Here is a 13,360-nt window from a genome sequence, read left to right as displayed (position 1 = left end):
CTGTATGGAGAGTCCTACGAAAAAGGTTAGTTATGAAACCTTATCGTCTGAAATTGGTTCAAGCACTGTCTGCAGCTGATAAGATTAAAAGAATCGATTTCTGTGATTTTATCCTTGTTCAAATGGAAACAGATGAATCTTTCGTTTCAAAGATTGTGTTTAGTGATGAAGCAACTTTCCACACTAACGGGAAAGTCAACCGTCACAATGTCTGTATATGGGGCACTGAGAATCCGCGGGAAACAGTATGAACGTGACTCGCCTAAGGTGAACGTTTTCTGTGCCATTTCAGCCAATAAAGTTTTTGGTCCCTTCTTCTTCGAAGGTGTTACTGAAACTGGACTACAGTATCTGGAGATGTTAGAGAATTGGCTGTTCCCTCAGCTCGAACAAGAAGCACAACAATTCATATTTCAGCAGGATGGAGCGCCACCACATTGGCACTTATCTGTCCGTAACTACCTGAACGTCAACTACCCGAGGCGATGGATCGGCCGCCAGGCAGCCCGTGACAGAGCACTTCATCACTGGCCTCCAAGAAGCCCTGATCTTACCCCCTGCGATTTTTTCTTATGGGGGTATGTTAAGGATATGGTGTTTCGGCCACCTCTCCCAGCCACCATTGATGCTTTGAAACGAGAAATAACAGCAGCTATCCAAACTGTTACGCCTGATATGCTACAGAGAGTGTGGAACGAGTTGGAGTATCGGGTTGATATTGCTCGAGTGTCTGGAGGGGGCCATATTGAACATCTCTGAACTTGTTTTTGAGTGAAAAAAAAACCTTTTTAAATACTCTTTGTAATGATGTAAAACAGAAGGTTATATTATGTTTCTTTCATTAAATACACATTTTTAAAGTTGTGGTATTCTTTTTGAATCACCCTGTATATACTTTCTACTTTGGCTATAACAGTTATTTTGCTGCCAAAATAGCAAAATTTATAAACCAGTTTTTGTGTCCTATTTTCTAATCTTCTTCTGTCAGCATCAGCATTATTTAATTGTATCACATTCCATTACCCTTGTTTTACTTTTGTTGATATTCATCTTGTAACTTCTTTTCAAGATACTATCCATTTCGTCCAGCTGCTCTTACAAGTTCCTTGCCGTCTCTGACAGAATTACATCGTCATCAGGCAACCTCAAAATTTTTATTTGTTCTCCCTGAACCTTAATTCCATCTCTAGATATCTCCGTGCTCAATGTAGAGACTGAGAAACATGGGGGGGGGGGGGGGGGGGGAGGGGGGGTAGACTACAACCCTGTGTAACAAGTACAGCTCCCAGTTTGGGATCGAGTTTTTGAAATAATCTTTGCAGTGATGTAGGTTAATTTACCAGGTATCATACCCTGCAGCCATTCACCCCGTGAGCCCTCGTTTGCGAGTAATCAACAAAAAACAAATTCAGAATTTAGTGTAATATTCTAGGGACATAACAAACAAAACAGCACACAGAGTGCTGTTGTAGCAGCGTACTAAAGTCCGTATCTGACATGCTGAAGATTGTGGGTTTCGATCTCGTCAGGTACAACAAATGTTTTTACTTTTAAACTTTATCGAAATGATTCTGATAATTACTTTAATTCAGTTAAATGGTTTATATGTATCTTTAAATTTCTAATTCTTTTTCATGTAAATATTGTCATAGTATTAACTATTTAATTTGATCTCATTTTGTCTTGAAAAAGAATTGGAATACTTGCACAAACAATTTTAATTATTTGTATTTATCTGTCATAACATTTAAAAGTGTCAAAATACCTATGTATCTGTTAAAAAACAAAACACAAAATAATCTATTTACACTGAGGTGACAAAAATCATGAGGTACTTCCTAATATCGTCTCGGGCTTCCTACTGCTGGGCGTACTGTAGCAACTCAGCAACTCGACGTGGCAAGGATTCAACGAATCATTCAGAAATATTGGGGCATGTTGCCTCTACAGCCATTGATATCTGCGAAGCTGTTGGTGATGGAAGATTTTTTTGCCGAACAGAAATCTCGACTATGTCCCACAAATATTCGATGGGATCCATGTCGGGCAATCTGGTTAGCCAAATCAATCACTCGAACTGTCCAAAATGTTCTTCAATCGTGAACAATCGTGGTCCGGTGAGATGGTGCATTGTCATCCGTGAAAATTCCACCGTTGTTTGGGATCATAAAGTCCATGAATGGCTGCAGATGGTTTCCAAGTCAGTGGTCGGTTCAACTGGCTCAGACGGCCCAGTTCATACCATGAAAATACAGCCCGTACCGTTATGGAGCAACCACAGATTGTACAGTGTCTAGTTCACACCTCTGTTCCATAGCTTTGTGGGGTAAGCCCACAGTAAAACACTACCAAAAGCTCGTATCAAACTGAAATTGGATTTCATCTGACAAGGCCCCAGTTTTCCGGTCGTCTTGAGTTCAACCGATATGGTCACATGCCATGGACAGGCGGTGCAGGCGATGTCTATCTGTTTGCAAAGGCACTCGCGTCGGCCGTTTGCTGCCGTAGCTTATTAACGCCAGCTTTCGCAACAGTTCTAACGAATGTGTTCGTCTTAATTCCTACATTGATTTCTGCGGTTATTTCACGCAGTGTTGCTTGTCTGTTAGCACTGACAACTCTACGTAGACACCGCTGCTATGGGTCGTTAAATGAAGTCCGTCGGTCACTGCGTTCTCCGTGCTGAGAGGTAATGCCTGAAGTTTGGTATTGTCAACACACTCTTGCCACTGTGGATCCGGAATACTAAGCTACCTAAATATTTCCGAAATGTCCCATGCGTCTCTAGCTCCAACTACCATTCTGAGTTCAAAGCCTGTTAATTGCCGTCATGCTGCCACAATCACATGACTACAAACAACAGCTCCGCCAATTCATTGTCCTTTTATACCTTTTGTATGCGATACTAGCGCCATCTGCTTATGTGCATATCGCTATCCCACGACTTTCGTCACCTCAGTGTATATTGACAGTGCAGAGGTGTCAAAAATGTATTTTTTGCTATTAGATGTAACTTTTTTGCGTATGGTAATCGTTATTAGAACATTTAAGGCACAAATTCCTATTGCACTACGGATAAAATAAAGTAGATAATGATTTAAGCGAAATAAGGGATCAGAAATGAAACGAAATTCAAGCAACATGGGGAAGAGAAATTATGAATGCAGGAACATGGAATAAAATATAAAATAATAGAACGGTAGAAATTGAGTTGAAGTTAACACAAAAAATAATTAAATCACATGCACAATGATTGAAAAAAGTTTAATTGGAAGAAAAAATAAGCAAATGGTTTTGGTGGTATGATGGTTTAAATGACATGACAGACGGTTAGAAATTTTAAAAAATGCATCTGAACCAATAACTTGAATGAAAATAATGATCAAAATCATTTCGATACAGAGTTAGAAATAAAAGCTATTCCACCTAATGAGATTCATACCTAAAACCTTCTGCATGTCAGGTACTATGGCACAACAACGTTGTGTGTACTGTTAGCATTGTTAAGAGTCTAAAATATTGCACGAAATTCCGAATTCATTTTCGTTGATTACTCGCAAACGAGGGCGCACGGCAATGAATAGCTGCAGGAGGTGATAACCTACATCACCATATACACTATGTGACAAAAAGTATCTGGACAACTGGCTGAAAATGAATTACAAGTTCGTGGCGCCCTCCATGGGTAATGCTGGAATTCAATATGGTGTTGGCCCACCCTTAGCCTTAATGATAGTTTCCACTCTTGCAGACATACCTTCAATCAGGTGCTGGAAGGTTTCTTGGGGAATGGTAGCCCATTCTTCGCGGAGAGCTGCGCTGATGAGAGAACTCGATGTCGGTCGGAAAGGCCTGGCACGAAGTCGGCGTTTCAAAACATTCCAGAGTTGTGTTGTAGGATTCAGATCAGGAGTGTGTGCAGTCCAGCCCACTACAGGGATGTTATTGTCGTGTAACCACTCCACCACATCCCGTGCATTATGAACAGGTGCTCGATCGTGTTGAAAGATGCAGTCGCCATCCCCGAATTGTTCTTCTACAGTGGGAAGGAAGAAGGTGCTTAAAACTTGAAGGTAGGCCTGTGCTGTGATAGTACAACGCACGAGAGGTCTCATGCGCTGCAGTCGTGGACTGTGCGGCTGGTCCCGGCGGAGGTTCGAGTCCTCCCTCGGGCATGGATGTGTGTGTTTGTCCTTAGGATAATTTAGGTTAAGTAGTGTGTAAGCTTCACACACATTTGACCATTTGAGTACAAAGCAAAACAACAAGGAGTGCAAGCCACCTCCATGAAAAACACGACCACATCATAACACCACAGCCTCCGAATTTTACTGTTGCCACTACTCGCGCTGACAGATGACGTTCACCGGGCATTCGCCGTACACACGCTGCCATCGGATCGTCACATTGTCTACCGTGATTCGTCACTCCACACATCGTTTTTCCACTGTTCAATCGTCGAATGGTTACGCTCCTTACACCAAGTGAGGCGTCGTTTGGAAGTTACCGGCGTGATGTGTGGCTTATGAGCAGCCGCTCCACCATGAAACCCAATTTTTCTCACCTTTCGGCTAACTGTCACAGTACCTGTAGTGGCTCCTGATGCAGTTTGGAATTCCTCTGTAATGGTCGGGATAGATATATGCCTATTACACATTACGACCCCCTTCAACTGTAGGCGGTCTCTGTCAGTCAACAGACAAGGTTGGCCAGTACGCTTTTGTGCTGTACGAGTCCCTTCACGTTTCCATTGCACCATCACATCGGAAACAGTTGACCTAGAGATGTTTAGGAGTGTGGAAATCTCGCGTACAGACGTATGACACAAGTGACACGCAATCACTTGACCACGTTCGAAGTCCGTGAGTTCCGCGGAGTGCCCCTTTCTGCTCTCTCACGATGTCTAATGATTACTGAGGTCGCTAACATGGAGTACCTGGCAGTAGGTGGCAGCACAATGCACCTAATTTGAAAACGTATGTTTTGGGAGTGTCCTGATACGTTTGATCACATTGTGCAGATGGTTTCAAAAATTCGATCCGACCTCTGGGGACCTCTCCTTGTCAGCCCCTTCTCAACTACTGTTTCCCTTTCACTGTGTCGACTCTTATAACTACGGTCTGGTTTCTGTACAGATTTTTATAACTTTTCGCTCCCCATATTTTACCCCTACTGAGTTCAACAACTCATGGACTGTATAACAGTTAGTGTGGTGTCACCGCCAGACACCACACTTGCTAGGTGGTAGTCTTTAAATCGGCCGCGGTCCGTTAGTATACGTCGGACCCGCGTGTCACCACTATCAGTGATTGCAGACCGAGCGCCGCCACACGGCAGGTCTAGTCTAGAGAGACTCCCTAGCACTCGCCCCAGTTGTACAGCCGACTTTGCTGGGGATGGTTCACTCTCTACATACGCTCTCATTTGCAGAGACGACAGTTTAGCATAGTCTTCAGCTACGTCATTTGCTACGACCTAGCAAGGTGCCATATTCAGTCACTATAATTACTTCAAGAATGTCTTCTGAACAGATAATATTCTTAATCATGTATCGTCAAGAGCGACGTTCATCGTTAATGGATTAAATTTAAGTATGAAACTAATTACGTCCGCTTTCTGAATTCTCATTCCTTGTCATGTTCCAGACCTCACGTCAGTATAGTTCTTCCCTCCTCACGCCAGCCTGCGTGAGCTAAAACGTATGCATTTCGGCCTCCCCTGATAACACGGGTCTTCTGATAACACAAAAGTTAGCTATAACAGTCAACCTTGTGAAAACTTTCCTCTAATTCTATAAATAGTGTAAACGTGATTCGTCTTTCTTCATTATGTATTTTAAGATAAGACGTAAAGGTGGCTATTGCATCGCCTGTTTCCTCTCTTTTCTAAGGTGCCCAAGCTGATCTTCCCGAAGGCCGGTTCTACCAATTTCAGCATTCTTCTGTAAATAACTGATGTCAGTATTTGACTTGTTCAGCAGATGGTTCGGTAGTACTCATACCTGTTGGCAGGTGCCGTCTTTAGAATAGTAATTATTACATTCGTTTTGAAGTCTGACGGTAATTCTCCAGTCAGATACAGCTTGCATACAATGTGGGATAATAATTTTCTCATTACTGGACTCAGTTTTATTTTATTAGTTCTTTATTACTAATCTCTTCGTATCACATTTTGCGGAAAGTATCCACATATACCACTGAAAGTAATTGCGAAGTGGTATTGTTGTAGGACACACAGTTCAGAAGAGATAATGTCATAAACACTGAGATGTAGGAAGAAATACGTTGAAAAAGAACGTGGAGGTTCCATTATTTAAAGAAACAGAATGGGGAGGGGGGAGGGGGTGAGAGTACTAGGACTGTGTGGTACGTAAGAGAGGGCCTGCCAGATGAAATAATTTCATAAATAAATTAATAATAAATGTCACATATGCCAGTGCCATACAAAATATTATCAAGAAGAAACTTTAGACAAACGACTGGGTGAATTTCAGGGAGGTTTTCGAAAGGGGATGTCCTCCACGGAACAGAATTTTTAACTTAAAATCTGTAGTTCCCCAGAGAAGGTCAACTTGCAAATTGTAATAGTGTCACTTATTGATTTCAAGACAGTTTTTGGTTCTGTAAACGGAGGAACAAAAGAGGAAATCATTAGAGTGTATGGTGATAAATCGAAATTAGCAAACAAAATTCATGAAACTTTAACAAAAACGATAGCTCGAGTTCGATTAATGGGAGAATTACCTTATTACATTTAAAAACAGAAATTGCGTTAGAAAAGCGGAGGGGTTGTCACCTTTACTGTCTAACTGCGTTTTAGGAAAAAATTAAGAGTCTTTAACTTGGAACTGAATAACTAAGCCGGCCAGTGTGGCCGAGGGGTTCTAGGTGCTTCAGTCTGGAACCGCGAGCCCGCTACGGTCGCAGGTTCGAATCCTTCCTGGGGCATGGATGTGTGTGATGTGCTTAGGTTGGTTAGGTTTAAGTAGTTCTAAGTTCTGCGGGACTGATGACCTGAGATGTTAAGTGCCATAGTGCTCAGAGCTATTTTTTTTTTTTTTTTTTTGAAAAGCTACAAATTTGTATCGGAAATTTGGGGAAGGAAAAAAAAAATGGAATCAAGGTAAAGTGCGTGGCTTTTAAATACGATTTTGGAATACTTCACAAAATATGACGGCGAATTGTACTGATTTCAGAATTTGAGCTGAAAAAGCAAAGTTCATGACAAATGAATAACAGTGAGTGCACCAGACTACGTACAAACACGCAAAAATGTGAAATAGAGTAAGTTAGTAAATTTAAATTCTTTCGCCGAACTACACTGAAGAAATATTTTCAGTTCCTGCAAGAGTTATAAAGTGAAAAGAGCATATGGTCCGACAAAACATATTTACAATAATAAAAGCGTATTTAGAAAAGCAAAACTAAAACACTATACCATAGAGGTAATACCAGAATATTTATTTGCGTGGGAATACTTAACAATGAACTATCAGGGGGATATACACTGAGGTGAAAAAGGTCGTGGGATAGCGATATGCGTATATACAGGTGGCGCTAGCATCGCGTTTGTATAAAAGGGCAGTGCACTGGCGGAGCTGTAGTTTGTACTCGGATGATTCAAGTGGAAAGTTTCCGACGTGATTATGGCCGCACGATAGGCTTTAACAGGCTTCGAATGCGGAATAGTAGTTGGAGCTAGACGCATGGGACATATCCATTTCGGAAAATGTTAGAGAATTCGTTATTGCCTCTCATCACGGACAATTCTGTCGCCTACAGCCTCTTCTTAAAGACCGAGAGCAGCGGCGTATGCGTATAGATGTCAGTGCTAACAGACAAGCAACACTGCGTGAAATAATTGCACAAATTATTATGGGACGTACGACGAACGTATGCGTTAGAACAGTGAGGCGACAACATGAATCCAATCGAACATTTATGGGATGTAGTCGAGATGTCTGTATGTGACAAAATCCTGCACCGGCAACACTTCCACCGTTATGGAGGGCTGTACAGGCAGCTTGGCTCAATATTTCTACAGGGGACATCCTACGACTTGTTGAGTCCATGCCACGCCGAGTTGCTGTACTATGCAGGGCAAAACGAGGTCCGGTACGACGTCAGCAGATATCTCATGCCTTTGTCACTGCGGTGCAGTAGAGACACATACAAGGAGGATTAGCACAAATGTAACGGGTTCTACACCGATATAAAAATAGAGAGAAACATCAGATAGTCGGAATAACGGAAAGAAACCTTTCTAAGAATAAAACACTGAGTTTAGAAGACTTTCAAGGCAGGAGAAATAAAAAAAAAAACAGCATGGACACAAGAAAGGAAAAGTCAATGTGGGGATAAGATGGAGGGGTTCTGGAGAAATAGCAAACAACAACAAAGAAATAGGTAGGGCTGAAGCTGTCGCGCGATACAAAAATAAGAATAATAAAGGATGACTTCTATTGAAAGACCATCCTGTCCCACCGCATTTTGTCACTTGTTACGTCGAATGCCTCATGTGTGCAGCTTTCAGAACGTCATTATTTTTGTATTTTGATTCACATAATCGTAACAAATACTTGCCACTGTTTTTTCTATTTTGTCTCTGTTGTTGGTTTCTCTTTATTTTCAATCCTTCCTACACATTAGTTTTCGTTTTACACTACTACCAAACTTTGGAAGACATTTTTTAAGGAATGTTGGCTTATGCTGAGTACCTGCTTCGTCACATTCGAAAGCAAGGCACTACTGAGTAAAATCCGTTTTGTTATACATATGGATCGGATGAAGCTACACTGTTTTGTTCAAGACCTTTTTTTTTAAGACGAGGAGCATTCCAAGAATTATGTAGGTCTGATATCCAAGATATACCAATACTGCCTTTTTTTCTCAAATCGTCGCTTTTAATGCCCTTTCTGATTCGTGAGGTAATCTTATAGAAGCCTACATCGCAAAACACTCTTTAAAATATGTGCTGTTTTATTAGAAATCTACCAGCAAATTTTAGTCTTTAGGTTTCATCCGAGATCTAGCGTTACGTTGTTTATTGAGCTCTATTTCGAAACATTTAAATCTAAAAACGAGAAAATCTTTCACAAAAATACATCAAAATCGGGGCTCAATTCTGGTAAGAAGTTTATTTCTTTACTATCGATAGACTGTATGAATTTCATACTAAATGGACGTATAGCAGTGGGCCCCCCCCCCCCCCCCCCCGCTGTGATATTACATTTACATACTCCTCAAGCCACCGTACGGTGAGTGGCGGAGGGTACCCCGTAACACTCCTAGCCATTTCGTTTCCTGTTCAACTTGCAAACAGATTGAGGGGAAACGACTGCCTGTATGCCTCCGTATGAACCCTAACCTCTCATATCAGTTTCTTAGCAACGTGCGTTGGCAGCAGTAGAATAGTTCTCAGGTCAGCTTCAAGCGCCGCTTCTCTAAATTTCCTCAGTAGAGTTCCTCTGAAGGAACGTTGACTTTCCTCCAGGATTTCCCATTTGGATTCCTGATGTATCTCCGTAATAGTTACGCGTTCATCAAATCTACCAGTAACAACTGTAGCAGCACTCCTCTAACAACGTGGTAACACAACCGAAACAACCGGCTGTGTCTTCCAATCTTAAGTTGCATACTTTTCGAAGACGGAGTCCTCATTGACGCTCGCAAAGTTTTCGGTAACTCCCATCATGATTGGGGAAAGACGTAAAATAAGAAGAGTTGAGACACGAAAGGTCACTGATCCACAGAAGCACGATTTACATGTATGAATCCGAGTTGTACATTGGGCTGCATGCTTCCTGTTGCAGGGGAGATGATCATCGCCAACGACAAGTACAACATGACTGAGATCAACAGCTCCTTGTACAGCGTCCAGATGAAGCTGGTCATCCGCAAGATCAAGAAGTCCGACCTCGGTGGCTACAAGTGCATCTCCAAGAACTCCATTGGCGATGCCGAGGGCAACATCCGACTCTACGGTAAGAAAAACCAACCTACAGGGTGACAATTATTGAACTATATGAAAGAAACGTAAATTAGTTACAAATTATGGCATCCGCACACATTATTCGATATAAAAACGTCACTACGGATATCAGGATTTAGTTTATTATACGTTCGATTTGCCTGCCATAATTGGCGATGATGTGGCGCAGACGAATAGCGAAATTCTGCATGACCCGCTGAAGTGTCGGAACAGTGATGCTGTAGATGACCTCCTGAATGGGTGTTTTCAGCTCAGCAATGGTTTTTGGGTTATTGCTGTATACCTTGTCTTTAATATAGCCCCAGTAGAAGGAGTAGCATGTGTTCAGATCCGGAGAGTACGGCCAGTGCCTTCTGGGTACCTTAGAGCCAGAATGCGGTCCCCAAAGCGCTGCTGCAGGACATCAAACACTCTCCTGCTTCGATGGGATAGAGCACCGTCTTGCGTGAACCACATATTGTCGAAATCAGCATCACTTTGGATAATGGGGATGATATCATCTTCCAAAACCGTTACGTACTGGTCGGTAGTCACCCTGCCGCCAAGGAATATCGCACCGATTATTCCGTGGCCGGACACTGCACACTACACAGTCACCCGTTGAGGCTGAAGAGACTTCTCGATCGCGAAATGCGGATTCTCAGTCGCCTAAATGCTCCGATTTTGCATACTGACGAACTTTCCAAATGAAAGTGCGCTTCGTCGCTAAACCAAACCATAATGCGCATACTAATTCCCATTACGCCCCGCAGCCAGCCTTGCAAGCTTGTGCGTCCTAACGCAAACCGTTCAGAAGTTATGACGATATTATTTCATATACGAGGTGTGGCTAGAAAAAGACCGGACTAGTACTGGTGAAACAATAAAACGAATGCAATAAGGCTGAAAGTCGCGTGGCCTGTCACGTGACTCTCGCTCCGCCTACTGCTCGAGTTTCATCTGCCTCCTGCAGTCAGTCTGCCCGTGGCGTCTGTTTTAAGTAGTTGACGTTTTGTCTGTGCGTCGGAAAATGTTGAGTATACAGAAAGAACAGCGTGTTAACATCAAATTTTGTTTCAAACTAGGAAAATCTGCAAGTGAAACGTTTGTAATGTTACAACAAGTGTACGGCGATGATTGTTTATCGCGAACACAAGTGTTTGAGTGGTTTAAACGATTTAAAGATGGCCGCGAAGACACCAGTGATGACACTCGCACTGGCAGACCATTGTCAGCAAACACTGATGCAAACATTGAAAAAATCGGTAAACTTGTTCGACAAGATCGCCGTTTAACAATCAGAGCAGCGTCTGAGTTAACAGGAGTTGACAAGGAAAGTGTTAGGCAGATTCTTCATGAAAGTTTCAACATGAACAACGTGTGTTCAAAAATGGTTCCAAAGTGTCTCACAATTGAACAGAAGGAACGCCGAAGAATGATTTGTTCTGACATCCTGGAAAACATTGAAAGTGATCCCACCTTCTTACAAAATTGATGCATTGGAAAACTCCTGGTTCTCCACGACAAAAAAAAGCACGAATGTCAAAATCGAAATTCAAGGCAATGATGATTGTTTTTTTGACATCAAAGGGATTGTGCACATTGATTGGGTACCAGAGGGACAAACAGTGAATCAGCATTACTACATTAGCGTCCTGGCTACCCTACGTGAGCGAGTACGGAGAAAACGGAACGATTTGTGGAGAAAAAAGTCATGGATCCTTCACCAAGACAATGCCCCAGCTCACAGTGCGTTGTCAGTGAAGACGTTTTTGGCAAAACACAACATTCCCATCTTAGATCATCTACCCTACTCACCTGATTTGGCCCCCTGTGACTTTTTTCTTTTCCCTAAAGTCAAGTCAGCTTTGAAAGGAACTAGATTTGAGACTGTGGAAGCAGTAAAAGAAAAAGCGACGGAAGTAATGTATGGACTTACCGAAAATGATCTGCAGCATTGCTATGAACAGTGGAAAATTGGTATAGAGCGGTGTAGAGACCGAGGAGGAGAGTACATTGAAGGAGATAACATGAAATTGTAAATAATTGTAAATAAATGTTTTTTCCAGCATCAGCCCGGTTTTTTTTCTAGCCGCACCTCGTGTGTCAATAACTATCACCCTGTACGTAAGACGTCGAGAGTTATGCCAAGATCAGCCTGTTCATTGCTGCATGGAAATTATACACTGATGAGACAAAACATTATGCCCACTGCCCACAGCGAGGTTCACTGCCTCCTGGTGGTGTTGCGGGCACGTGACGCAGTAAGGAAAGAATGTAGCGGAACAGACACGAATGGGCAGTCATTATACCGAAGACACGGGTCATAAATGCGGAACTCCGCTGATGTGAGCGGCTTTTACAGAGGGCACGTTGTTGTGGATCTGCGACTGGAAACGAGAATCTCTCAAACGGCGAGTCTGGTCGCCTGCTGACGTACTACTGTGGTGAGCACCTATGGAAAGTGGTTGAAGGATGATCAAATAAAGATTAGGCCGCATGAAATTGGACGACCGGATCTCATCACAAAACGAAGAGGTCGAAAGATCCCCCACTGCGTAATACGGGATAGGCAGAGATCTGTAGCAGATCTAACTACAGGGTGCAACGCTGGTGCAGGCACAACTGTTTTAGGCACGCCGTTCAAAGGCCATTGTTGAACATGGAGCTCCACATCACACGACCCCTACGTGTTCCAGTGTTTGAAATGCACTGAAATGTTCTTTCATTTGTGGCGGCAGGAATTCATGCAAGGGCCAAGTTCCAAGTTCAACATTACTTGCAGTTGACAACGTCTAGATTTACTTCACGACAATATTTAAGATTTTCCTTTACAACCGAATGAAATCAAAAGTCTGTTAACAACAAGCAATAATCACACAGCGCCGGAAGAGCTTAAAAATTTGCTTTGAAATTTATCCTTCTGTTTTTAAAAGAAAAAAAAAATACAAGATGAACATCAATAATCACAGAGCACCAGAAGGCTTAGAATTTACTTTAAAATTCTCTCTTAAGAAATTTCCAATAAGATTAAAACCAATAATTACCAAGCGCCAGAAGGTTTACAAGTAGCCTTTAAATTTTTAAATATTACAACAAGGTCTAGATCAATACAGAGCTCCAGAAGGCCCATAAATACCCCTTTAAAAATTAAATAAAACGCTTCAAGAAAAATAGATCAACATATTTTACGATTCTTCCAAAACAATTTAAGAGAGTAAATGTCCCGCATCAAAACAAATAAGCCACGGCGGTGTGAAAATAGTGATAGCAAGCAGGCCTGTAGGGGCTCAAGTTTTTGGTAAGCTGGCAGCACTTCCAAATACATATGTATAAACATCGAATCTCCGGCATCGCTGCGGCCGGAAAAAGATCCTGCAAGAACGGGACC

At 42.2% G+C, this 13,360-nt stretch overlaps 1 protein-coding gene across 1 annotated transcript in view; it reads left to right on the top strand.

Annotated features, from left to right (window-relative positions):
• Positions 1 to 13,360, top strand: part of LOC124616630 (lachesin-like) — a 195,152-nt gene that overhangs the window by 131,408 nt on the left and 50,384 nt on the right. Inside the window, exon 2 of the mRNA XM_047144955.1 lies at positions 9,812 to 9,982. Coding sequence (XP_047000911.1) covers positions 9,812 to 9,982 — 171 coding nt within the window. The remainder of the gene's footprint in view (positions 1 to 9,811; positions 9,983 to 13,360) is intronic.

The sequence above is a fragment of the Schistocerca americana genome, chromosome 5 (assembly GCF_021461395.2).
Source record: "Schistocerca americana isolate TAMUIC-IGC-003095 chromosome 5, iqSchAmer2.1, whole genome shotgun sequence".
NCBI classification, from domain to species: domain Eukaryota; kingdom Metazoa; phylum Arthropoda; class Insecta; order Orthoptera; family Acrididae; genus Schistocerca; species Schistocerca americana.
Note: the sequence above shows the minus strand (reverse complement) of the source record. Positions and strands in the feature narration are given on the sequence as shown.